Source organism: Apodemus sylvaticus, chromosome 5 (assembly GCF_947179515.1).
Source record: "Apodemus sylvaticus chromosome 5, mApoSyl1.1, whole genome shotgun sequence".
NCBI classification, from domain to species: domain Eukaryota; kingdom Metazoa; phylum Chordata; class Mammalia; order Rodentia; family Muridae; genus Apodemus; species Apodemus sylvaticus.
In genome coordinates this window covers 155,454,599-155,482,184 of record NC_067476.1, presented here as the reverse complement: position 1 = coordinate 155,482,184, position 27,586 = coordinate 155,454,599, and the positions used below count along the sequence as shown (strand labels likewise).

At 46.9% G+C, this 27,586-nt stretch overlaps 1 protein-coding gene across 5 annotated transcripts in view; it reads right to left on the bottom strand.

Annotated features, from left to right (window-relative positions):
- Positions 1–27,586, bottom strand: part of Tshz2 (teashirt zinc finger homeobox 2) — a 450,383-nt gene that overhangs the window by 188,783 nt on the left and 234,014 nt on the right. For 2 of the 5 annotated variants that reach the window (XM_052184405.1, XM_052184406.1), the window contains exon 2: positions 6,963–9,896. In XM_052184405.1, the coding sequence (XP_052040365.1) occupies positions 6,963–9,896 (2,934 nt within the window). Of the gene's footprint in view, positions 1–4,881; positions 9,897–27,586 lie in introns of those variants that run through there. The other 3 variants (XM_052184403.1, XM_052184404.1, XM_052184402.1) reach the window with 2 other exon arrangements.

Sequence of the window (27,586 nt, the reverse complement as noted above, 5' to 3'; positions counted from 1 at the left end):
GAAACACTGATTTTCCACCAACTCCCCATTTCCCAGAGAAGAGCTGAGCAGTGGATCCTCTTCTTTGGTAGCCAAGGGCACCACACACACACCTCCTCAGCCTACCTATCCTTTAACAAACTGCCCCGAGATTCCTGCGGGGCGTGGCATCTCCACTGATTTAAAATCCCCGCACCTCTCAAACCGCATTGTTCTTCATCAAGTGGAGTCGTTTTTATGTGATGTGTCAAGCTCCCTAACAAATACCTCCTGCCAGACAAATCAAGTCCCTCGTCGGAGAGCCGCGGCTAAATAGTTTATAGCTTTAATCTGCTCACCGAGGTGTGCAGTCTATGACAGTAATTATAAATGCAAGGAGAAATTATAACTGAATGCCTTAACAGCATTAGGAGCTGTTTGATGAACAATCATGGGCGTCTGCTCATTTCCAACAATAGAGGGCAAGTTAGTGTCAATGCATTAGAGAGATCTCAGTTCTGCATGGCTTTTTCTCGCATTTACCACGGAATGTCACTTGTCTCCTATAAAGTAGGAAAAAAAAGCATCGTGGAAAGCCTTTAAACTTGCTAGTTAAAAAAAAAAAAACAGACAAAGAGAGGATTGCAGAGGAAAACGGTTTATCATTGCAACTTGTATTTTCCTGTTATGTTTGGCGGCAGGTTGGGTTTCCAGTGAACTCATCGAAGATAACTAACTGCCTCTTTACTTATGAGAGAGCTTGGGCAAAAAAAAATCCCCTCCCCAAACTCTTTCTTTTTCCTTCTTTTCTTAAATGCTTTTACAGAGAAAGACTTCATTAACTGAAGGGCCAGTTCGGAGAGCCAGCCCCTGCAAACCTGCACGTGGCGCTCCTCAGTGGGCTTCTCCCCCTCTTCCTGAGTCTTCGTAACCTAATGACGCAATTTACTCTTTATTTTCCCCTCCTTGCTTTTGCAGAAAGACGTTTTTAATTTAGCTGAAGAATTACACAAATGTATTTTAAAGACATAAATCCATATAAAAAATATGAGCTAATTAAAACAGTGCACTCCCTGTCGCTCATGGAGTTTCAATTTAGCAAAAGGAAAAAAAAAAAAGCAAACCAAAAAAAAAAAAATCACGTCTGCTTAAATGAAAGGATGATGGTGATGGCTGACTGGGGTGAATTAAAAACAATGTTGATCTATATTAAAGCGGCGAATTACACACGTCAAGACGGAGCATTCGGGAGTCCAAATGAGGGGGAAGCGCGGTGGTGTGACGTGCACGCATGGCGACGCGAGGCAGATCACTCCGAAGAAATGGAAAAAAAATTACAAAAATTTCCTCATTTGCTTCTTGTCCCTTGGGAAGGGCCAGAACATCCTACGTGATAGTGTTTCGCACTTTGTCTCCACCTTTGGCTGTACCACCCTGAACACCCGTGATCTCGTCTTATTTTGTTTGCCCAAAATGTATTCCTGAGAGTCAGCGTGATGTATACCCATGTCCATGTGTCTTTGGGCTATGTCTTGGCTTGATACTTTACACAGATGCATGTCACATGACTAAACGTGGCATTAACAGGAACAGAGGTGCTTAGCTTCACCCTGTAGATGATCTTAGGTCCCCATAATTCTGTGGGATAATCTTTTGGTTAACATCTGATGCTAGGCACTATGGGAGTTCTCTGACATTCAGCACTCAGTGATGTCATGAGTGACATCATGTCTGCCTTTGCTCACTCTGATGTCCATGCAACATGGAAATTGCACAAGGACACGCTTCTCATAAAGCATTTCTGCCGCTAGGCCATGTGAAATAGCGACTCGTTTACAGCTGGTTTCCTAGAAGCCCCACGGGGGAACCCTTGTTCTTGGAACACCTCTTACCCTCATGTTCCAGACTTTTCTCTGTGTGGTTGGTCATACAGTGGACCCTCAACTCAGGTTAGAAGGAGGAGGATATCAAGGACAGAAGATAATCGATGAGGATTGTATAGATCCACGATGCTGAAGGCTGGGACTCCCACCTTGCAGACTTCGTGTTAATGGAAGGATGATGGAACCCTTTAAGCTGAGGCCTATCTTCCTTCCAAATGAGAATATCAAGTGTAGCCATTCCCGACTCAAAGGAAGAAGCCAATCAGTGATAGTTTGTCACAGCTACCACAAAGGGTAAGGTCTGCAAGCAGCACGACTATCTGGACTTGAATTAGTCAGCTGCGAAGACTGCAGATTCTAAGATTCTTTGTGCTTCAGGGCACAGGCAGGGCTGAGAGTCTCTCCAGGACTTACTTTCCTGGGAGTCTGGGCTTGTATTTTGATGCTAATTTCACTCCTGGAAGGGGCTGCAGACGGGGAATTAATGTTATATACATGTGCCTTATGAACCTTCTCCCCACATTAACTTTTCAAATAAAGGCTAGAGCCAATGATTGGGCAGGAGGAAGAAGGAGGAGCTGAGAGCTTGGGGGAGGGGAAAATGATGGAAGGGGAAGGGGAGGAGCTACAGAGGATAGGGAGAAGCTCCTGGTCTGGAGAAACCGCAAGTTATATTGGAAAGCACAGATGGGAATAGAGTAGTGGAGCGGGAAATCCGCCCAATCTAGGCGAATAGCTTGTGTTGATATTGATTGAATCAGATTTCTTTTACTGGGTAATTGGGTTGGAAAACTACTGCAACTGGCTTCCTGCACACCAGGCTGTATGCAAAGCACCCACATGCACTTAGGTAATTCTCAAATCGTTCCTGTGAGCAGCCTGTGATGTCCCCATTTTACAAATATGGAAGTGGGGTTCAGAGCATGGTGGGATGGGATGAAATCGGAAGCCAGGGAGGATGACCTGTGGAGCCAAATGCTCCTCAGAATAAGGGCCTGCCATCTTTGTTTCCCTGAGACATGGAAGGGTCCCTCACCCCCACCCCCCATTGTACTCTGATCAGCAAACTGTCCCTGAGTGGTGTGTGTGTGTGTGTGTGTACGCGCGCGTGCACGACTTCATGGTCGACTTTCGTTCTGGCCATTAGTTCAGCTTATTTCCTGGTATCAGTACCACATTGGCCATGGGACCGTGGTCTAGACTTGAGCAAACGCGTGTTGAAGGTCAGAGATGCTGAGACCTTGGGAAGTGTGGCACTGGGCCTCTGTCATTATCTCTTTGAATCAACCCATACTTTACTGGACTGTTTGTGAGGCTAGCATGGCCTGACGCCTGGGAAGAAGCAGCTGCTACAAATACCCAGAGTTTGCCATTACATTTGGCATTTCTGCGGGCTCACTGCTCTGCACTATTGCTAAAGAGGTGGTGGTGCGTAGTAAAACGAACAATATTAGCCCAGGGATGGAAGGGCCAGAGGGAGGGGGGAGAAACGGAAAGAAGGGCATTTCTTTAATGGACAGAAAAACAGTGGGTACCCCTCAGCAGCCTTCATGACTCCAGCCTGTTCAGTGCCTCCTAGATTGGCATGTAATCTACACGATTAATATCGATAGAATCATGACTTTCCAGGTTGAAAATGAATCTCATGTGAACAGTGGATTTTTTTTCCTTTTAAATAAAGCTAAGGTCCGCATCATGATATTTGGGACATGGCTGTACAGAGACTCGGTGGTTTGGTGAAGGGCAAGTTCAACTGGATTAGACGTCCATCCTTTATCTTATCTGGCAGCCTTCTGTGCGTTTCAGTGCCCCCGCCCCCCCCATACATTTTCATCAAGCCATCAATAACAGAAGTGGCAGGCAGCTTGTTGGACTAGAATACATTTCTGCCAGCAGTCTCAGGGTTAGGTGTGCCGTTTAACGCGTACACTGTATTACGTGGTAATGACTATAATTTGAAGTCCTTATGCATTCGAGACTCAGTGATTTACTCGCTGTTTAATTTCCAGTCAAGAGCAAGAGACTTTTAAAGGTATATACAAATACATGGGGAAAAAATTGTTTTTAGATTACTTTGTGTCCTATGAGAGGGGATGCCCATTTGATACTTTCCAAAGAATTTTAAATGAAAATTTGACTTTGTTCTCTGGCACGGTGTTCCCAGGATTAGAGGTGGGCCCAGGAAAGGAAAGAAAATTCAGGCCAAAATTCGTGCCATTTAGAAATTCGTAGATATGGTGAACTCTTAACTATCCCACTGTATCTCGATGTGTTTTATAAAACACCATGTCATGTTTTTCAAACATTGTACCTCCTCCAGATCAGATAAGATCAGAATTCTAGGTGATGATAGAAACTGGGAACCATTTAAAACTATCATTAATATATATATATATATATATATATATATATATATATATATATATATAATAAAGTTTGTAAAATTAGAAAAAAAATGAAACCAAGCTGTCCTATGCATAAACTCTGAAGAATGGGCAGGGTGCATACACACAGCTCTAATCAAGTACCAGAAGTGGGGAGGTGCTCTTTCCTGGGTGCGCCAAACTTCAAGACACCACCTTGTCACCCACAGGTGGGGGAAGTGTTAAAGCAGATTGGAATAGTTTCCATCTAACTACAGGCACACTGTCACCCACACATCCTCTCTTCTACATACATAGCACACCCCCATCGGATGGAATGACTTCAAATGTTTTTCTGCAACTCTGTCGGATAGATACCCCAGCATGGCCGTGGTTGCATGAAGAAGACAGAGCTTTCGGATTCTATATAATGATATCACTGTCATAAATTAGAAGTGTTTATTCTGTACAAATGTGGACAGAAGCCAAATTAGCAATCTTACCCACGTGTCTCCCGGATTTCCAGGCAGCCTCTGTGTACATCCCCTAAATTATGGGTCAACTCTTGCTTCTCTAGAACAGACAGTGTACGACCCAGAGTCTGACTTGGAATGAGACCTTCCTTCTGCTCCCTGCTCCCTAGTTACATATCGCAGTTTAAAAAACGATTACAAACCTAACAGGTGGAAAATTGGTCTTTATTATAGCACAAAATAAACATCACCTATTTGTTCTCTTCGCCGTGGTTTGGACCCACAATTATTAGATTTAAAACATACTTCTTGTCTCTAGGTTCTTTATGTATGTCCACCTTTTTTTTTTAATAAGGACCAGAAGAGCATAATGACTAATTACATAAAAATTTAAAATGTGATATGGTAAATAAATAGCATGTGGCAGAACCCAGAGCTCACGTTGGGCTCAACAGATGCAAAATAGCTTTCCATTCAATAAGGTAAGATGTACAGTCATGCTTGGACACCCGGAGATGAATCTGCCCGGAACATTTAATAATCATGATAAAGGCATGCAAACAACAGGGGTAGCCCTCACGAGGTGGGGGGCCCACCCAAATCAGAAGCATGGATTCCCACCTGGAGGGAGGAGTCTTGAGTCAAGCACGCATTTCCCTTTCTCTTTGCCCGTCTTCCCACTCGGACGCTGTCTAGCTCTGTGGGGCGCACTCTGAGGGTGCCACACAGGACCTTTCTCTACCTGGGACTCCCTAGCATCTGTGCCTGTACAGCTTGACCCGAAAGCCTCCTGTGTAAAAAAGTAAAAGCTTTGCCGAGAGGGGGTGGTGAGGGCTCATAGGATAAGCTTTCCATACCTTGTCGTGAATTAATTAGGAGCAGTTCCGTAATGCTGTGGGGCATATGCTGGGCTGTGAAGCACAGAACCCTTAGTTCACGTGTTGGGGGCGGAGCCTCAGGCAGAGGTCCATCTGAGCATGTGTTGGGCTCCCTAGCGTGTGGGCGTGTCATGCTGGAGGGGAGAGAAGAGGGAGCAGAGGAATCCTGTGGAGGAGGTTTGTTGACATCCAGCCTTGCTTAAGCTTAGTATTTGGAAGCAGCCTACGTGACTAATTTGCTACAAAGTATTTGCCTTTGGTCTCTGTCCTTTCTCCTGGAGGTGATATAAGTAACTTGGGAATTGGTAACGAAGCAAGGCATGGATGGATTTCTATGATACATGGTACAAATTCCTTTCTTTTCTCTTTTTGTTTCTGGGGCTTGAACCCAAGACCTTACGTATGCTGGGCAAGTACTCTACCACCAAAGTGCACCTCCAGCCCAATTTAACAAAAATATCTTGAAGCTGTTGGACAGACCCTACTCACTTGGCCAGATACAGGCTTTGACTATCCATCTCTATATGTGAGATAAACGTAGGGATGATTTGCATCTGTCTTTGTTAAAGGTGAACTCTGATCCGAGTTTATCCTAAAGAAAATCGAAAGGCATTTTTATCTTCCTGCTCCGTAGAGGAGTGCATCCTGACGGTCCCCCTTGTAAGAGTCCCTGCTCTTCTGTAGGGGAATGAATGTAGGAAAGAAACTGGGAAGGAACACCGAGGTAGCCGTCGATAAAAGTCGGCTACCAAGTGTATTCGTTGCAAGGGCTGATAAAAAGATAACATTAAGCCATTCGTGAACTGATTAAGCTATCTCTGTAGATAACGGACCTTTGGAAGTCCCCTCCCCCACTGTCTTCATTCTGCTGCCGCCTCTTTCCCACTTGGTAAGTATTAAGCATTGCTGTGGGAAGGCAGATGGCAAAATGGAATCTAGTCCTTGTTAATTAAAATGAGGGGAAGCTGGACCTTGGAGGTTGGGCCTTAGGTTGCTAAGGGAATCGTGTGTCCTGGATCTCTACAAGCAACCAGGAGCTTCATCTCTCTTAGATACATTGTATCCTGTTCCCCGCTAAACTGGAGGATGTGTGTGTGGGGGAATCAGCTAGGACCCACTCATTGTGTTCTGTTTTTTTGTAAAAGTAAGTCTATGGCAGCAAACTACTGTCCTGCGAGGCCTCGGGAGACATCCTCTGCTTCTAAGCAGACCCATCTCCTTTAACACGCTCCTCACAAGGCCACGGTCACCGTCACGTCACCTGGGAGCAAACCCCGTACCTGCAGAACTATTCTTCGTCCACGTCTGTTACAAACTGAGAATGGTGCTCGGGTGACTTGCTGTGCGTTTTGCTTAGGTGGAGTTTTACCGCGTGTTTGCTCACAAATGTCCGACTGCATAACTTACACTTGAATTTAGAGTCTGTGTCCTCTTCGCCAGCTATTGTTTCTGGAGACCTCTGAGCCGACGACACCCGGGAGATGTCCTGCTCTACCTTGCTTTGCTGGTCAGCTGCCATCCGGGTCATGTCCTTCATTTGGAAGCCCAGGTGAGACTCTAAGTGGCTGATGTAGGTAGAGGGGGTTCTGAACTGGGACGCACAGTCACTGCAGTAAAAGATGGGGTGCCCTTTGTCCATGTTTTTCAGGAATTTTGTCCCACCTGTTTTTCTAAGCTGGTACTTGACGTTCGCCAGCCAGTGACTGATGGTGGTCATGGAAAGTCCCGTGAACCTTGAGATCTGCATCCGCTCTTGTGGCCCCAGGTCAGAAAGCAGGTATTTGCCCTCTGAGGTCTGGAAGAGGCTTGAGGCAAACTGAGCTTGCAAGATGAGAAGATGCTGGGGGTTCCAGTTGGACTGGCGGCCTTTCCTTTTGTGCAAAGTGGAGACCTCGCTGGAAACATCCTCAAAGCGTCTGACGTCGATTTCTAGCTTCACGGGAGGGACCCTGGAGGAAGCGGCCGGCTTCGGGGTGGTGGCTTTGGGGAGGACCTTGACCATGTCGGCAATGTCACACAGAGCATGCTTCTGAGGCGGGGACGTGCAGGATTGTGCTTGTGAGGACTCAGCTCTCTTGCTTTTGGATTTGGTCAGGTCAATGGGCTGGTCGGAATTCTCAAACAGGTAGTGTCGGGACACAGTGGCCGCCGGCCTGGTGGAGGAGGGACTTAGGACCGGCTTGTCCACCACGTTGAGACTGGCCTTGTGGAACATGGGGATTGTGCTTGAGTTGGGGCTGGAGCAGGAAGGGGTGCGTAAGGGCTCGGTGGCTTTGCCCAGGTGGTTGTTCAGGACGGACTGCAGGGCACTGAGTGGGTTGATGGAAGGCAGAGCCGGGGTGTGGTTAGCCGGTGCACATCCATTGGTCAGAGAAGACACCGGTTCTAACGGCTCTGGTTTCTCTTTCGGCAGCTTGCCTTCTTCCTTCAGGGGACAGGGCTCGGCCTTTCTGGATTCTGAAGGTGGTTCGATTTTGGAGAAAGACTCGCCCTCAGGCTGGCTGAAAGATGTCGCCTCTTCGTGGGGGCTCTCCTTCCCACACTGCTTCACGACTTCATCTTTGTCTTCTGCCTCCTTCTTGACTTGAGCGTACAGGGCTAGGCTCGTGGGTACAGGGCCGAGCGGCACGCCTTTCCATTTGGGCGCAATGGGTCTGAGCTTGCTGGCGAGGTTGGGTCGGATCTGCAGGATCTGAGAGCCCATGGCCATGGGTGGCTTAGAGCCCTCTGACAGCTGGTAGGCTGCATGGATACTTGGGTATGCACTCCAGCTGGGAGCACCGTTTTGGGCCTTGTTGATGGCTGTGGTCACGGTGTTTTCCAGTGACTTTAAAATGTCCCCGCCACCCTTCGAGCCATCTTCCAAGTCCTCCTCTCTTAGATACTGGTATTTCACGGTAGGGTCGAGAGGTTTCTGTAGTGCATCTTCATAGTCCTCGCTTTTTATGCCTTGCTCATCCTCGTTGGCCTCTCCCTTTTCCTTCCTGCTCTCTTTCTTTACCTCAGTGGTAGAGGCTGTGCACTCGGAGGGGGAGTTACTTGATGGCTTAGGGGCCAGAGACTCACTGTTTGGGGTCTCTGACAGCGACTGCATTTTCTCCACAGCCAGGGGGTCCAACACAAGTTGCTTTCCTTTCTTGGAGGCAGAGCTCGTGACTTTGAGAAAGTGGCCCGTGACCATCATGTGGGTGGTGAGTTGCTGCAGGGTATCATGGGAACTGCCACACTCCATACACTTTAAGATCTGGGACTTGCAGGCCTCAAACTGCCAGGTGTAGCTGGCGCCGTTCTGGTAGCCGTAGCGGCTGTTGGAGGGCAGCTGCAGGTTGGCACTCTTCTGGGAAGGAAACGAATCTGCAAGTGACCCCGTGGTGGAGTCGGGGGAACAGGGCCTGTTGACATCGAAAACACGCTTCTTGGCTTGCGGGACCATCTTGGAGGAAATGGTTGGTACGGGCTCCTTCAAAGGCACTTTTTGGTAATGTTTTGTCTTTATCATGTGGACACTCAAATCCTGCAGGGAATCGAAGGAGTCGCCGCAAAACATACACTTCAGGACCTTTTGCGCATCCTCTTTGTCCATGTCTTGGAAGGCCCTTTTCCGGGGCTTTGAGTAGCTCGTGGGTCTGAGCTTATCTTTTTTGCGGTTGTCGTCTTGATAGTGGCCTGTCTCATTCATGTGCACGGTCAGCTCCACCAGCGTGTCGTAGGCGGCGCTGCACTGCCTGCAGCGGAACCTGCTGGCGCCAGTGAACACCGAACCACACATCTTGCTGCTCTGTCGGTACAGCTGCACAGAGCTGAACAGGCTGGGCTTAGAGACAGACCGGGAAGGCAAGTTCTGCTGCAGGCTTTTGGATAGTGCATCCTGGTGCCAGTCAAAATCGTTCTTGCTGCCGCTGTTGCGGGTGTCACAATTCCGTCTCTCACTGTTGGATAACTTGAAGCCCAGGCCCAGGCCCGACCAGTAGGAATCTGACAGGATGTTGGCATAGACGGCTGTCATTTTGTCCATGCAGTTATGGGGTTCACTTGGAAGCTTGGGATGAGTGTTTGCTCTCTTGTCCGAGGCATCTCGGCTACAGACACTTTTGATGTCTGACACCTGGTCGCTGGCATCACTCAGGAGAGACTCGTTCTCTGCGTCCTGATTGGACAGATGGCTTCCTGGTGAGTTCTGGCAGCTGAAGTACTCTTTCTGCTCTGGGCCCGTTTCTAGTTCTTCATCGGTCCCGGGGTCGTTGCTGCCCTGGTGTGGAGCCACGGAGCCACTGTCTTCCTCCTCCTCTTCCTCTTCCTTTATTTCCTCCTCTTCCTTCAGTACTTCCTCCTGGGCATACCCTGCAGGAGATAGAGAGAGAGATGAATGAAATGTAGCAACAACCGACAGGGTCCATTTCCACGCCCCGGCTTACCCAGCCTGAACTGCATAGCAATGCAATCTATACTTTTTACCAACTTCAACAGAAACAGGGGAAACAATACACCCTGGAGTTTTATTGTGGGACAGGGTCTCATGTAGCCCAGGCTGGCCTCAGATTTGCTATGTAGCAGGACATGAACTTTTGATCCTCCACCTCTACTTCCTCAGTGTTGAGCGTGCAATATGCAGAATCACATCTAGTTCATGTGATGCCGGGGATAGAATCCAGCTTTTATGCATGCTAGGCAAGCACCATGCCAACTGCGTGCATCCGCAGACCCCAAAGGTTGTCCTTTGTGCCATCCGTGCCCTGTTCCTTTGTATCTTGGCAAGGGCACAGTTCTCTACGAATGATAATGATCGTAGGTTAACAACATAGGGCCAAATATCACTCCGATATTCCTGCAGTGGGGCAGTGGCTAAATTTGTGTGTATGGTTCTCTGGAAATCTAGACTGAAATACAAATCCTATTAATGTCATGGTACAGGGGAGTGTTGGCTCGTAAGAAAGTTAGGGCCTGGTCCTTAGCACCTCCAAGGTAAACTGCACCAAGACACTTGGGAATATTGGCTCCGATTCATCTAAGTAGGAGCCTGGATGTGTAGCCATTATATCCTTGATAGCCTGTGTCTTTCTGTTGTAACAGTTTTATTTATAGAGAGTTTCTAGTAGAGAGAGAAAGAGAGAGAGGATGGAGTATGCAAATATCATCTCCCACCAATGGCTGAAAAATTATGTAAGCTCAGCAAATGCAATGATTTTAAAATAATGGTGAGCAGTGTTAGAACGGGAGGTTTGGGGGCCAGCCTCTCATTCTCTCGCGGGTTTATGAAGACCTTTCCAGACACGGCTGAAAATGACTCTCTCGATCTTGTTCCTGTAATTTCAAATGCACCGTGATTTGTGGGGACCCGTCACGAGATGCCAATTATAGAGTTGATTTGTGGATGCAAAATGCTATTGGGGAATGCATGCTTCCCCTTCTCTGAAAGGACCGAGGGCCAGTAATTGCACAGGGAAAATGCAGGCACGAGAGAGAAAGAGAGCGGGAGCAAAAGAGAATTAATGGGCAAATGCCCATCAGTGCCGATGGGGAATGTGGCTCTTTATGCCTGTGGGGTCATTTTCTCCACCTGGTCTTTTAGATATAAGCTAAGATGGCCTCATGCAAAGGAGACCCATCTTCAGATCTGCAAGGCTAGCATGATCTTAATGCAATGTTTCCTCATAAACATCTCTCTCTCTCTCTCTCTCTCTCTCTCCTCTCTTTCTTTCTCTTTCTTTCTTGGGGAGAAACCCGAGATCATGTTCTCTTCTTCCCATACACCAAGCCCTAAAGTTTGGAATGGAGGTATCTCTTCACACAAGGCCAGTAGAGAGAGAGAGAGAGAGAGAGAGAGAGAGAGAGAGAGAGAGAGAGAGAGAGAGAAAGAAAATGGGGGGGGGAAGGGGCAGGGGGAGAGGGAGTGAGCGGTGGTGTGCACTTGGGTACTTGCTATCCAAACTCTGATTCTCACACTTAAGCGGTGACTAACTACTGAACCAACCTTCCAGTCCACAAGCACAATCTTTCACATTTATTTCATATCCACACACAGCGAGCGCTGTTGCTTAATTTTTTTTAATAGGTCAAGAAACTGGGTCTTCAGAATGAAGAAAATTGCAGAGCATGAAGGGTCCTCCCCCAACTCCCCCTTCTGTTTGTTAAAGAATCCATTGTCCTGTGCAGGACAGCCCCCACCCCCCTTCTACTGCCAACCTAATGAATAAGAAAACCTTCCCAGGGCGCCAGTGAAATTTGGTCGATTGCTAAGCAGATAGCCACCTCCTCAGAGAGGATTGTGGGAATGCGGAAGCCAAGAGCCGGTGAATTTCAGCCGGGAGTCCATAAAACAAGATACAATGTAAAAGTTCAGTCTGGCCACAAGTTTTATGGTTGTGTTTGTTATTTTATTGTTATTGGTGTGGTGTTTTTTTGCTTCCCCAGCAAGCTGACAAGCGGATTTTTCATTAAATTGGTGTTGCTAGTCTCTAGTGCCATGAATTGATTGGAAGAAAGGAAAACTACTCCATCCAGCCAAGCAGCCATTAATAAGTGGCCACTTCTCGCAAGAAAACTGCATTTTGAAACAAGAAGTGCCTGCCACAGGCTGTGCCTGCCATTCATGTCGCTTCTCTTTCCCCTAGGACTAATTTAGTATTTTAAAGAGGTGTTAGACCGCTACACTCAGGGAGAAAGTTATTAATTATGAAGAAAGAAAGGTTTCCTAAGATATAAAAGTACTTCAAAAATCAGATACATTTTATCCATCAAATATGGTCAATTCACCATTGTTGTTTCTTTTGAGTGTCTCTGTGTAGTCCCAGGCTGGCTGGAGCTTCTCACAACTGCCCTTCCTCATGGCTGGTATTACAGGCACGAGCCACCACTCTTGGCGAAACCGCATATCACTTTTGCAAGTGAAACCAGGTAAACCTTATAAAAGAACTCCAGTCACTTTTGAAAAGCAAACGGGTGTTATGACTCTGAGACAAATACCACGTCAACAGCACTATCCAGGCTATAACATATTGTTACAATGTTTATGGGTAAGTGTGGTCATGGGGAGAAAATATGTGCGAGTCACACACACACACACACACACTCAGAGGCATGTGCGCATGCACACGTGCATGCACACACACAGTTTGCCAGCCTCTGTCGACCAGCGCTGCCCTTTTCCAGCAAGGGATAGCAAGCAGTACTTCTTCCCATTTTCCCCATTTCTGCCGACATTTGGATTCGGAGCTTCCTGGACCTGTTCAACCTCACAGTCTACTTTGTCCTTCTAAATGGATTCCCCAGAAGAAAAGTCAGAGACAGCACACTCCTCCCCCACAATACAGATAAAATTTTCTGCTTAATTAGGCATTGACATGTTTACTATAACCTTTACAGCAGAGTAACTCGTGCTGAGAGACCCTTTTTTTTGTCTGTTTGCCACCGCAGAATAGACTAAATCTCATGCACCCGATAAAATAACACGTTGAAAAGCCTCATAAAAAAAAATGTGCCGGCGCACCTGTCAAAGGGAGTGTATCTTAACAATGGCTTAGGGTTCTGAGGAGTTTCTCAAAACCACATTTTAATATTAAACATTGAAAATTGTTCACTTGATCCGAGTGATTCTGTTTGCCACGAGCAGGCAGAGGCAGCCTGGAGCCGGGTGACTGCGCCGCATAATGAAGATCTGCCTCTCTTGCCATCGACGAATTGTTTAATGAGTTGGCATCATGTGTGACTCTGGCTGCAAAGCAGAGGACTGGCAAATTCATTCTTAGGAATACTTGCTCAGCAAAAGGAGTTCTCGCAATCACGCCGAGGCGCCAGGAGAGAGCTGCGCTCTGTGGAACCTTTTTTGTTGAGTTTTGTCTTGAAGATGAAGCTTGTCACCTCATTTTTTTTTAAATCCCACCCCCTTACCACTGTTTGAATCTGGCCGAAAGAAACCCTCCACCCCCAGGACAGGGAACAGATGAACAACCCCTGCCCGTTCTGTGTCTCACTGATGGGCTGGTGAGACCCCTTTTCGGCAATTCCCTCTTCTCAGACAGAGCCATATTGTCCACTAGCATAGAAGGACGACCTTCCTGCTTCTTCTTACCTCAGCCTCTTAGAATGCTCTTTAGTCTTAGACAGATCCTCTGTATATATCCCAGGCTGGCTTTGAACTTATGATTCTTTTGTCCTAAGTTCTGTCTGGAGTGTTAGAACGACAGGTGTGCACTCTCATGCCTGGCTCTGTTACCAGAATGTTCTATGTAAAATAGGGCAGGTCAGGATGTTTCTGTTTTAACTCTGGCAATGGCTTTCTGACACACTTAGAGAGAAACACACCTACTGCAGGGCTCAGTAGGAGTCTTCCTGCTCTGTATGTCTAAGGAGAAAAATGAAACCCACAAGTGCGGTTCTCTGCGATCGCAGATTTCACTTCCCAGCAGTTCATTCTCCTTCTCTTGGCCAAGACTCTTTCTCAAAAAGGTATTTTTCCTCACCAGTCTCATTTCTTTCTCTTAGTTCAGTCAGAGCACACATCTTAGCTAACCCACAGATCTGTAGTAACAGTTTTTTTTTCTCCAGGTTTTCTGATTGGTTGAGGCTTCCACTAAACATGGAATGAAAATATCTACCCCAACAATCAACTCCCAAACCTTGCTTTTCCCAAGTCCCACCTGACAGACATTATGTCTTGTCCTCAGTGTTTGAATGAATGAATGAATGAATGAATGAATGAATGATGGAATAATGGTTCCTCAACAATAGGGCTGGCTCTCTAATGAGCATCAACCACTCCCCTCAAAATAGATGGGGTCTGAGTTACAACCACCTTTATCACCTCACTCATGGGGACAGGAGCACACCAGAACTGTGGCTTCTGGCTAATAGAGCCACTGGCTTTCTGGTTGATCAGCTTTCTGCAGAGTGGATTCGTGCTTAAGTATGAAGATTAGGCATAGCCCATCTCAAAATTATTAACCCAGAATTGTTCCTGTCTAAAGAAAATGCAGGGACAAAGAGTAGAGCAGAGACTGAAGGAAAGGCCATCCAGAGACTGCCCCACCTAATGATCCACATGCAGTCACCAAACCCAGACACTATTGCTGATGCCAAGAAGCACTCGCTGACAGGAGCCTAGAATGGCTGTCCCCTGAGAGGCTCTGCCAGAGCCTGACCAATACAGATGCAGATGCAGGCAGCTAGCCATCGGGCTGAGCTTCACCTCAATGGAGGAGTTAGGTGAAGGACTAATGGAGCTGAAGAGGTTTGCAACTCCATAGAAGAACTGGGTTAATAAATTTTTCTTATGTTAAAAGATAAAAAAAAAAAACAAAACAAACAAAAGGAAACTATTACTTTAAAAAAAATGATTACCTTGGCTGTTCTATAAGGCTTCAGTAAAAGTTGTTTAAACGAAACTGCACACAAGCAACTGATAGGCAGTCTCGTGTTCGACACTGGGCTCTTGCTACTGCACATTTCTGGGGTTGCCTTGCCGAAAAAATATCCATGAGAGCACTGACTGTTTTAAAAATGGCAAAGGAGGTGAAACTAAGGTTTTAACTGGAGAAAAAAAAAACCAAGTGTAAGAAGGCAGATTTTTCACAAACAAACCAGAAATTGACCAAGATCTCATTTAATAATTTGCTTGACCATGACAGGATCATTTGCCTGTCTGTCTCATTGATTGGCAGCTTAAAGTCATACAAAGAGTCCTTTGTATGCATGGCAGACCTAAAGGAGGGATGGGGACAGCTCCACACCAAGTAACCAGTAGGTAACACCAAATGATGACATACTCTGCAGCCTCCGTGTTTTGCTGAGTGCAGTCTGTACATCGGTAACAGAGGCCATGATCATCGGCAGGCTGGGTGGAGAGTTCGAGGCTGGAGTTTGTAAGGAAGGTGAGTTCCTTTAGGATGGTGGCCAAACCCAGAGCTATGCCCTCTAGGGGTGATGTGGAGGGGCCTATCTGCTCTCCTCCCTCTCCCCCTCTCCCCTCTCCCTTCCTCCCCCCCTCTCTCAGCATGACATGAGGCTGGATGGCTGTAGGAGTCTCTGTCGCCTTATATGATGTGTACATAGACCCCAGCTCCTCTATCTGAACCCCAGAACCAAACAAGTAGAATTCTTTGTTTAAGAAAACACTGAAGTGAGTGAGAGAGTGAGTGAGTGAGCAAGAGAGAGAGAGAGAGAGAGAGAGAGAGAGAGGGAGGGAGAGGGAGAGGGAGAGAAAGGGAGAGAGAGGGAGAGAGGGAGGGAGAGAGGGAGAGAGGGAGAGAGGGAGAGAGGGGCAGAGAGAGAGAGAGGCAGGGAGAGAGAGGGGGAGGGAGAGAGAGGGAGAGAGAGAGGGGGAGAGAGAGGGAGAGAGAGAGAGAGAGAGAGAGAGAGAGAGAGAGAGAGAGAGAGAGAGAGAGAGAGAGAGAGAGAGAAAGTTGGCACAATACCAGCAAGGCTCATCCTAAGACCACAGGAACTCCGCAGAAACAAATGAGGAACTTTTTGAGATCAGGACTCCCCACCCCCACCCCCTCTCAGAAACTGGTCAGTGAATTAGAACAGTCCACATACAGGATGGACTCCTGTCCGATGTGCTATGTATTAAAAGCATCTATTTATGAAACGGTCCTCTCACTACCAGTACCTTCCTGGCCCATTGCCCCAGGGATCAGACTGTGCAACTGATTTCTCCTGGTGCATGGCGACTTTCTCCACCTCCCTGTCACTAGACAGAAGGACAAAGCTAGGTAAGCCCAAGGAGGTGGACCAGGGCATTGTGCTGCTCCTATTTTACCATTTGAAATAAAAAGTAATGTTTATTCTTTGCTTCCACAGGCAAGATGCTTCAGGTGAGTTTCACAGGGACTTCTGACCTGGCAGACCCCTCCCCCCAAAGCCATGGAGAGGAGAGAGATGAGTTACTGATGGGTACTAGGACAGGAAAGAGAGGTCGCTGAAAGGTCACACATCTTTGCAAGAGTGCAGGTGACTGAAATGATGGAAGTAGACCAAGCGGAAAAGGAAACCATCTTGACCCAGAAGGATGAATAGGAACAGAGAGACATCGAGGGGAGGTGGGGCAGCAGTACGGTCGGCGGCATGATGGAGAAGCCAGGCTCTATGCAGAGTCAAGGATGACCGAGGAGGTGTGACCAGCCTCCGGTGCCTTGCTCAGAAGCCATTGCTCATTGGCCTAGAGAGCACTGATTTCTGTAGATGCTGACTTCTGTGAGCTGGCCAGTGGGGGAGCCCCGGGGACCTGCCGGTTTTGGCATCTCTGATGCTGAGGATACAAGTGTGGACCACAGCAACTGAACCTCAAACCCCAGTCCTCACGCTTGGAAGGCAAACTCATTACTGACTGAGCTATTCTCCCCAGTCATTTTGTTTTGGTCAGCGCTGTAGAGGGGAGAGCAGGTGTGTCTGGTCCATTCATTCCCAGTCCCTGAGCAGGGCAGACTCCATGGCAGCAGTCCTAGACTGCTTTTCTGGGTTTTGTCACCCCAGCTGTCTGACCAAAGTTTCCACACCTGTCAGTTTTTACTCCAGGCCTACCTGCCTCTGGGTTCTTTATTCTGGGGAAAGAAACAGCAGGGGACCCAGTGCCCTGCAGGCTCTCACTGTTCAGGGTGTGTCCCCGAGTCACCAGAGCAGTAGTGTTGCCTGGAGTGTGTTAGAAATGCAGACTGATAAGTTCCTCCTCAAACCTACAGAATAGGGATCGATCCAGGTGATCTCCAGGGCATTCCTATGACCAAGACTCCACGAGGTAGATGACTAAGCTGAGAGAGATGGTCAGACACAGGTCCTCACACCGGTGTTCTTAAGGATGTGTGGGAGCCAGCTTTGGAGAGAGGTTGAATGATTCATGCTTACACATTCGAAGTCAGATGGTAGTGGCCAGGAAACTCTGGGCAAGAGACAAGTAAATCACTTGTATAAGGTTGATGAAGCCGGGTCCTGTAATCACATCTACTTGGAAGGCTAAGGCGGAAGGATCTTGCATCCAGGGGAGCCTGGGCTACGATGTGAGTTCAAGAGCAGCATGGGAAAGTTAGTAAGACTCTGTCTCCTAATAAAGAGTAAAAAGGAAGCCGGGATGTAGATCGATACCTTAGCATCTATTTCAGAACCAGGAAAGGCTGAGAAAAAACTAATCAAGTCATGAACAGGCGAGATGGTGCATCAGCCTGGGGACAGGCATTGCCCTGGGGCCAGGCAGGCCTGATCCAATCTGCCACATGTCGCTTACTGTGATTCCAGGGAATGTACTGATATTTTCAAAGATCTTCACCACTAACGGGGGAGTAATAATAAGGTCTCATTTGTAAGGTGGTCAGGGTATCTAATCCCAGAAAGTACATAAATCACTCAGGATGTAGTAGTTTAGTCTTTCAACCGTCCAGCCCCACAGTAGACAACAGAAGCACGAAGAATCCTAAGCTTCAATGTGACCGGCACGTTGCAGGTGAAGTAAGTTTTCGCCTATATTTTCTGTTATTTTGAAATCTTATCTGACAACAGCAAAACCCACGAGGTATTTGCATTTGCTATGAGAGCTTTGTCAGCCTGTGCACCTAAGAAGGTGGCCTCCACCAGGGTGAGCTTGGTGTAAGGCACTGGAGGGATGGGTGCAGGGAGCGTCTGTAGAAAGGACGCTTAAACCCAGGGCAGCATAGTACATCATTTCTGCGATCCTTGAGAAATAACTCAGCCCTCTATCCACGAGAAAAAGGTATCTGCTCGAAGCCACAGGCTTCACGTTGGGAGAGGTGACAAGCACTTGAAGAAGAAGAGATTTCTGAGGGATAAAGAAAAAAAAAACTTTATATTCTGCTCCCCCTGGTTTCAGGCCAGTGTGTATTATTATGGGGATGCATCTCAGTGACAGTTTTAAAAAACGAGGAGTGAGAAAATATCCACGGGAGAAGAGAAGCCGCTTCAGACGCTTTCTGGGAACTCTAGTTTCGCAGTCATTATGCCTGGAATACCCTCAGCGTGGAGGTGGCCATCAATCAGGAACCAGGAGAGTTGGGGTGAAATGAGAAACAAAACCGGGGTGAAGCAGTCACAGCAGGATTGATGCTTCCTTATTCACGGGAGAGGCAGAGGCTTTGACTGTGAAGTCTGACGATTGCTTGCAGAGAAACAGCGTTACTTCTCCTCTATGCCTTCTCCCCCGCAAGGCTCTATAAATGCACATACGTGCACACACACCCATCGCACTTTCCAAGAAGGGAAGGAGTCTGTCTCCTCTGTGCCAAGGAAAGGAGCACTGGCTCATTGTCCAGAATGACCTTCAGAGAGAATGGGAGTGAATGCGCCATCTGTACTTCGGGCTTTTCTCAGTTTACTTGAAATAACTTTCGCCCAGCACACTTCACAAAATGTGAAGGTGATCCTGTTCCCTCTTGCCTGGCTTGAAGTCAAACAGCTCTTCTCGTCTCGTCTTGGCAAACGCTGCTTCTTTCTCTGAAATATTTCATGCAGATAATGGATAATGATCACTTCTCGTTGCCTTTTCTCGAAAATGTCTAACTGCATTAGCCAAGAACGGACCAACTTTAACCCACGTCTTTTGCTAAGTTCGCGGCTGTGACCACTTCCCATTAAGGAAGAAAGAAAAAGGGAAGAAAGTCCGCTGTCGCCTCTCGGAAGCTAAATTGGTGTTGTCAGGGAACTGGCAGGTTCTCCTGTTTCGGGTGAGGAGTGTTTGCTGTCTCTTGCAGCGGAGAAGTCCAAGGTGGAAAGTTGCTCCGTGGAGCAATGCCAAGTCGGAAGACAAAAAAGAGTGCTCTGGTCCTGAGGACTCTTCCATCCCACCATTCGTGACTCTGAGAGGGGACTTTCCACCCCTTCCTTTCCATGTTGCGGTCTTCACCGTGACCAGCCCACCATCACAGAATTCCCTTCCCTCACAGCCACTTAGAAATAGAGCTACATTCCTACCATTGAGCACATGGTTGTGTGGAAGGACTGGGAAGAGCATCGGCGACAGGCTCTCAGGACCTGCTCCCTCTCTTTTGCATCACTTCTCAAGAAGACAGCAGAGACCTTTAATCATTTCTCAAGAGACAGCATCTTCGCTGTCCCGGATGCTAGTTTCCTGACTTAAAACGGTCCTGACGCTTAGGTTCTATGGGGCACCAACCCACACATATTGGTGTAAGGTCTTTATGCATCATTTGGTCCCCACAATAGCTCTACGGGCCTTTTAGTTTCCCACTTTACAGATGATGAAATAGACTCTCGGGGATGTTAGTAGCATCCTCAGGGCTACAGGGCTGGGTAGGGGGTTGAGTCTATACCTGTTGGATTCTAGGTTCTATGCTTGGCCCTTTCTTGTATCTCCCTCTCTGGGCCTAAGCCATCCCTCCTGGCTGTTTTCTCTTCAGATCTTTCTGTTGTTGCTACTGTTTGTGTGTGCACCTGTGTGGACGCATGCACAAGTGTGTGTGCCTGTGGTCGGTGTACAGTGGCAACATCAGGCATTGTCTTCTGCTTCTCTCCATCTTAATGAAGTTATTTTCTGGCAGTTGATTTCTCGAGATGACCCGAAGCTCCAGGGGCCAGGTGTGTCCCCAACACACCCTTGGCACCCTTAGCCTGGAGTCATCTTTCTCTCAGAGGCTATATTATAATGTCTGAAAACTATCTCTTTTTTTTCCTGGCATAGTCTCATACAACCATAGTTTTGCACTGTGGCAATGAAGGCGGTCTGAAGCTTTGGGAATTGAAGGAGAGGGAGTTAGCCTTGGTGCCTCTAGTTGTCAGTGGGGTTTGGGGTTGAGCAGAGAATTCTGTCTGCTGTGTGAGTCAGGCCAGAGGGGAACATGTGGCCACCCTCTTCATGGATGCAAAGGGAGTGGTTTGCCCTCCATCAGACTCTCCCTCTGCCATGTCTCAGTTTGTTGTCACAAGCACACCTCTGTGGCCTCAGTGACACCCTCTAGAGACTGAAGATGGCCACAGTCCCTGCCTTGAGGGCTGCTATAACAGGTACCTGAAGAAGCTGGGAAGACCCCAGGGTTCCTGGCCAGGTCAAACCCTACCTGGGTGACATTGTCACATGAGCAGAAACCCAGCTTCGAAAAGCAGAGCTTTCTCCCTTTTAGGTATTTATTCTCTCAAGTTTGGTTGAAAAAAAATTTAATCTCATAGCATTATTCTTAATCAATTTCTTCTGAATTTGTTGAAATACCCTTATCTGATTAAATAATCTTTTATAAAAAAAGAGTTTTGATGGAAGGGATGGGCAATTTTTAACAACTCCAGTAGTGTTGCCAAATGAATCCCTACCGAGTTTAGTCCTTAATTAGCTAGGTTAGCTTTCAAATGAGGTAACTTACATAACTCAGGCAGCTGGGCCTGGGGATAGACCCACACTAGGCAGCTGAGTAGCTGGATTTTCCCAAAATCTGGGAGACAGACAGCCCTCAGCCCTCTTTGTATTATCCGAGGGCAAGTCCCACAGGGTCTTCTGACCCTTCTGCAGGTGTTTGAGTGAAGAGAACTTTGCGCATGCGTCTTTCAGAGCTCATTATCCTTCCCCTGTCTTGACTTCTAAAGGGCACAGACAAACAAGAGGGGTCATAGGTCAGCGAGCTGCCTTTCTCTTCTGTGGTACCACACTGGCTCTTCTCCAGGACAGGGATTTGGGGTGGATACTAGTGTCTGGTGGTTTAATGGGGGACAGGATGGGTGGCCAGTACGTTGGTTAATCTTTCCCGTCGAGTTGATCAGATTTAGAATCACCACAGAAATACAGCCTGTACACATCTGTGATACTTCCAGAAGGTTTCCCTGAAGGGGGACCCTGAATTCAGGCCGCTCCCTTCAGGAGCTGAGTGCAAGGGGAGACACAAGGGGCTTGAGGGATGCTCACTGGGGGAGATGCTCGCTGTCCAAGTGTGAGAACCTGAGTTCGGATCTCCAGAATCCATGCAAAGCTAGACACAGCAGTGTGCGCTTAACATTTCAGCAGTCCCACAGAGAGATGGGAGCCGGAGACAGGAGGATGCCAAGGAGTGTGTGGGCTAGCTGGTGCATGGGGCAAACGCCAAAGAGAGACTCAGCTTTTAAAAAAGGAGCTAAGGCCTGACACTGGGGCTTGTCCTCTGCCCTCCATATGTTCATCGTATACACGTACACTCCATCCTCACACACACACATGCACATAAATGCACACACACACACACACAGACATACACATACACAGAAACACACACTCACACATGCATGTACACATGCACACTATTTAAAAAACAAATAAGAAAAAGAGTTGTCACTTATGTCTCTGCTTCCTGATTACAGATGTAGAGCGCCCAGTCTCCTCACAGCCCTGCCTCACCTTTCTCACCATGATGGCTGTATCTCCTCACACCATGGAGTGAGGCAAACTTGTCCTTTCTTAAGATGGCTTGTCACCCTTGCGCCATTTCAGTCTGGGTGCTCCCTTCAGTGTCTTCACAAATGCGCGCACAGCTGAGCCCTGACATTACATGGGCACCTTACCTCACTCCTGGGTATATATAAACTTGAATACAATAACATTACAGATGTTGGAGATACATGGGCTATTTCCATATAGAGAGATATGTTTTATAGTAATCAAATCAGAGCAGTTAATACCTTCAGTCCTTTTAATATTTCTCATTTCCTGATGAAGGGCACATTTAAGATTCTGTCTCAAGTATTCTGAAATATCAGCACATTGTCGTTTTGTTGACTGTGGTCCCCTGCTGTGTAACAGAACACAGAACAGATACCTGGGCCAGCCCAGCCTCTCTTTACCCCCACTCACCTACCACACTGCTCTTCCCAGATCCTGGTGACCATCATTATGATTACAGTTTCTATGGCATGAAGATTTAAATGCTAGAGGTGGGTGTGTCAGTCATAGTCTGAGCAGTATCACCAGGTCTACCTATGTAAACCTTTCACAAAGGTACATTGGGAAAAAGCCAACCGGATGTAGATTCTGGTCTCTGAGGGTTTAACGGAATGAGACTACAGTACAATGGATGGTCTCCGAACAAAACTTTTAAAATAAATCTGGTTATTATTCTTTGGGAAGGTGGGGTTTGAAACAGGGTCTCTCTATTAGTCCAGGTTGTCCTGGAACTCATTATGTAAACCATAATTGGCCTTGACTTCAAAGAGATCTGCCTGCCTCTGCCTACCAGGCGCTGAGATTAAAGGCGGGTACCACCATACCTAGCTTGATGAATCATTTCAAACTGAAAAAATGAAATAAAACACGAACACTTCCTAATTTCTTTCCCCTTTCCCTTCTTACTAATTTTGAAACATAAGCATGGGAGTCAGCTTGACCTACCAGACACTTGTCAACCACACCTCAATCTGCCTGACACGACCATTGTGAAGGTGACCCTTTATACCATGTCTCCAGTCTCCACCCCTTTTTCATGTCTCTGGACTCCACCCTTTTTGTGTGCGGCTCCTCCCAACAAATACCTAGTTTCCTCCCAAGTTCCATCTCACACTTTTGATTGTCAGCTGAATGGGATTCCAAGTCACCATGTGGAAAAAAAATCTCTAGGCTTGCCTGTGAGGGTTATCTAGAGGAGGTTAATTTAGATGGGAAACCAGCTGCAAAGCTGGCTAGAGCCATTCCTTAGGATGGGGTCCGTCTCTTTTTATGACCCTACTGTCCACACAATTGATACGATGTTACCGCTGCCTCATGCTGTTGACATCTTGATACATTGTATCCTCACGCTGTTTGCCCAGGCAAACCCTTCCTTCCTCAAACTGCCTATGTCAGGCATTCTGTGGAAGCAACACAAAGCCAATCCAAGCATTTTCTCCAAAGATGATGTGTTCTTGCTGTCAAAAGACCTCCTGCCTAATGAGTGGCCCTCACCTCCTGTTAAAGAATTGAATTTGCACTAATGCAAACCGAGTCAATTATTTTCAAAATTCTTTTTACATTTATTTATTTTATTTTGTATATCTAAATGCTTTGCCTGCGTGTATGTCTGTGCATACATGTGTGCCTGGTGCCCACGGAGGGCAGAAGACAGACAGCATCAGAGCTGGAGTTCTGAGACACTATGTGGATGCTGGACACTAAACCCAAGTAGTTCTCAGCCGCTGAACCATCACTCCAGTCCCCAGGAGAAATTCTTAGCCTGGTAGCATAAACCAAAATTCTTTCAACCTGTAGAGTCCCTATAGAAGGAGGTAGAAGTGGCAGGGTTAAGAGTCCAAGACTACCTTCATCTACATAGAGTTTGAGGCCACTGGGCTGTGCAAGATTCTGTTTCAGAAAAGGAAATACCAGGCGGAAGAAGCTCCTGGTAGCATTCGGCAGAGTACAGGGATATTTTGTATTTACAGACTCAAACAAGCAGCACCAAGTAGTATTCAGAAGAAACTCCTGCTTCTAGAGAACCCTGTTCCGAAGGCTCCTCCCTCTACAGGTTTATGAGTCCCAGAGCTGACTGTATGCGCTGGTCTGCTTCAGAAATGCTTTCTTGAAAAAGAAAAGACATATCATCCCCCTGTGCCTCTGATGTCTAGAGCATTTTTTTTTTTTGGTGGAGCTCAGAGTCTATCGTGTCAATAATCTGCATATTTAAGAGTCCCCACACACCCATTGAGAGGATCGATGGAGCTGGTACAGGCTGCTGGGTCAAAAATCTGCTTTAAATAGTCTATGTGTGCAGTTGGTTGAGTGAATCACAGCGTTTTCCAAAAGCCCCTAAATACATAATAGCATGATGGATCGCATTAGTTCCTGAAGCTGCAGCCTCACTACTGCCGATCAGGAAAATGAGGCGCGTCTTAACAAGCCACCTACAAATGAGCTGACCCTTCCCAGATGAGGGTGTAGCTTCACCCCAGTCTTTCACACATAGCTTTTCCTATGTATAGGAGAGACCGTCCTCCCACGGAGGCATGCGTGTCTGGGCAATATTATCCTGTCTGAATAAACTGAGCTCGGGTCTGTGACCCAGGGTTGGGGAGTGGATCTTGGAGAACTTTGTGGTTCTCATTTTGGTTTGGAGATTTCTCCCATTCCTCAGTTGGGTGTGATTCAGGCATATGAGAGATCTGTTCTAGTGAAGCCAGTTAGAAGTCTGGATTTTGAGACCCCTGTCTAACCCAGTAAGGCTGAGAGGATGGCTTAGATCACATGACTTCATTAGGTGGGCCATGTACTCTGGTTACGCATTTTATCTTTTTATTTTATGTTTTTTATTTTTTTGTACCTCACAACACTCCAGTGACAGCACAACACCATTTGTTCTAGTTTCAAGGATGAGCAATTTTAGTCTTCTAGAAGTTAAATTTCCCATGACCACAGACCCAGAATCTGGAAGAATTCTGTTTTGAAGAGAGTCCATTGCTCTCAGGGGCAAGGTTCTGCTCAGCTGTGCACAGAGTACAGTCAGCTTTTCAGCATTCCTTGCCACTGTGGCCTGCTCTGTACCCTGGGGGCGGGTGGGTGTGAGCGGTGCCCATGGGGGTGGGTGAGTGTGAGCTCTGTGAGGGCTGGAGAAAGTGAAAACTCTTTTCCTAGCACCTCTCATCCTCCTCGGCTGCCCACGCGCCCGTCACACCCTTGCTATGCACAGTTGATTGCTTATTTCTTATAGTGGGGTTTTAGCTCTTTTTTTTTTTTTAATTTTGGAGACATATGTACTTATTGCACATGTCCAAGGCGTGATGAGCCATTTAGACCTGTGTATGAAGACGTCATGGCAGTGGGCAGCCCCTAGCCTCCAATGTTTGCCATTTCTTTGTGTTGGCAGCATTCAATGTCCTGCTTTGAGATAGGTGGGGATTCTTGTTAACTTTGTCTACCATGCCACAGGTTGCTCTGCCTTCCCCCATGGGGCTTTCATTCCCATTAACCATCCTTGCCCTGTGCCCTTCCGAATGGTCACCTCTTAAGACTCTTGGCCATCATCAGGTGGCATGCCCCTGCTCAAGACTCTCCACTGACATCTCTCTCACTCAGAGTTTAGAAAGCTGAACTTCAAGTCTTCCCTGTTGGAGAACTCTCTGTGCTCATCTCTGAATCTACATTCCCACCAACCCTGTGTGTAAGTCTTCCACATCCTCACCAGCATCGCCCAGGGTTTGGATATCTGGTGAATAGCTGTTCTGACAGTGGTAAGATGGCATTTCAAAGATCTCAGCCTCCATTTGGTTTGACTTTCCTTGGTGGATACTGCAGGAGAGCATTCTTTCACTCATTTATTGATTGGGTGTCCTCTAGTCACCTGTTGACTGGACCACTTGTTCTGTTGCTAAGCTCTTTATATTTAAGTCTCTGTTCAAGAGGTTAAGGAGAGGCTTGATACCACCATAAACACACACACACACACACACACACACACACATGTGTGTGTATGTATGCATGTATGTACATGTGTGTCTGTGTGTCTGTGTGTGTGTGTGAATGAATGTCATAGAGAAACCCATTGACCTGTAAAATTAATTTGAGTTAATAACTATCAGTTTCCTAGTTTTCTTAGTCGTGCCTCAGAGTCCTTTTTGTGTTACTTAGCTGGTCTGTTCCCCTTTTTGGATATTTTTTTATCTTTACCAACTTGGCCTCTTTGTTTTTCTCCAATAGTATAAAAGTAGATGGATTTTAAAACCACCTAGGAGACACACCTCTGACTGTGTCTGTAAGGGTGTCTCTAGGCGGATACAGTCACCATCTCCCCCAGGGTTTTGTCCCTGGCAGTAGTTTCTGGGATATAAGTGATATGGACCAGGGCTACTGGATGTGTTTATTGGAGTTCCTTACGACAGGCCTCCGACAACTTTTTAATTGTGTAGGAGAGAACTGTGATTCATTTTCACGTTGCATCCTTCTGTGTCTCTGGACGATGATCTAGACATGGGATATTTATGATCTGAATAATTTCCCTTTGTACCAAGACCCCGGATGGTGCCTGGATTTGTGCTGGAGCCCACCCACCCCTCCTGAGTAAGAACTAAGCCTATTTGAACAAGCACATCCACTTGTCATTGGAGATGACAAAGACCCCACCTTTGCTATGGACGTGCGATGCTCTCCTGGGTAAGAACCTCCTGTGCGCTGCGTCCCACTTCCTCAGAGGAATGGGGACCATTAGAGCGGTGACCCAATGTGGCCCGAGAGGATTTAATGAGAAAACACTATAGGTTTTTTCCCCATTCTTTGTTTTTCTACATCTTAGTCTCCCTTCTAGTTTTGGCATAAAGATCTCCCTGGAGGTTTATTCTGTGCTAGGCCAGGGTTCCCCTCTATTCTAAATTCACAGGATTTGCTCTGGCGATACCCATCAAAGTGGCAATTGTATTAGTGGCTTTGGCCCTTGCTATGATAAATGCCTATTAAAAGGCAACTTAAGAGACTGAAGATTTTTTTTTTTTAGGTCACACGTGGAAAGAGTGGTCCCGCACGCTGGAGAGCTTGAGGTGTGAGAGGCCTAGGCGACCTGCAGTCAGGGAGCAGAGAAATGGACACAATGGTCCTTAGTTCATTTTCTCCATAGTCAGGATGGGGCTCCCGTCCTCAGCTAAACTCTCTCAAAGCATCCTAATTCTAAACACCACCAACGCGACAATGACCATGAACTATCCTGGTCCTCAAACCGTTGTTTGATGTTGTCATTCAAATGCCACAGGGAAGCGACTGGCATGTTAGGCGTGGCTGTGATATTTCCCACCGGAGAGCCCCAGAGTACAGTACACACTTCCAGAATGTCATCACACTTATTTGAAGGCCTTCCTTCTAGAGTTCCACATCCCAGAAATTAAAAATAAATCATATAATCAATGATATCTTAAAGCAGCTGCCATGGGGGCAGCTGGGCTGTTTCCAGAATGTCTTTGCTAATTTATTTTGCTTATCTTTCTGTTTTATATAAACACTGCATTATGAAGATCTTTTAAGAGTTTCATCTAAAGGACTTTTTCAGTAAGTATGAAATAAATCCCAGTGATAAGAGGAGAATGGTATGTCACGGTTTAATTAGAAGTGTTTTACTCTCTTCATGGTGTAGGATATAAGTGCCATAGCTTACGAGTGGCCTCCTAGAAGA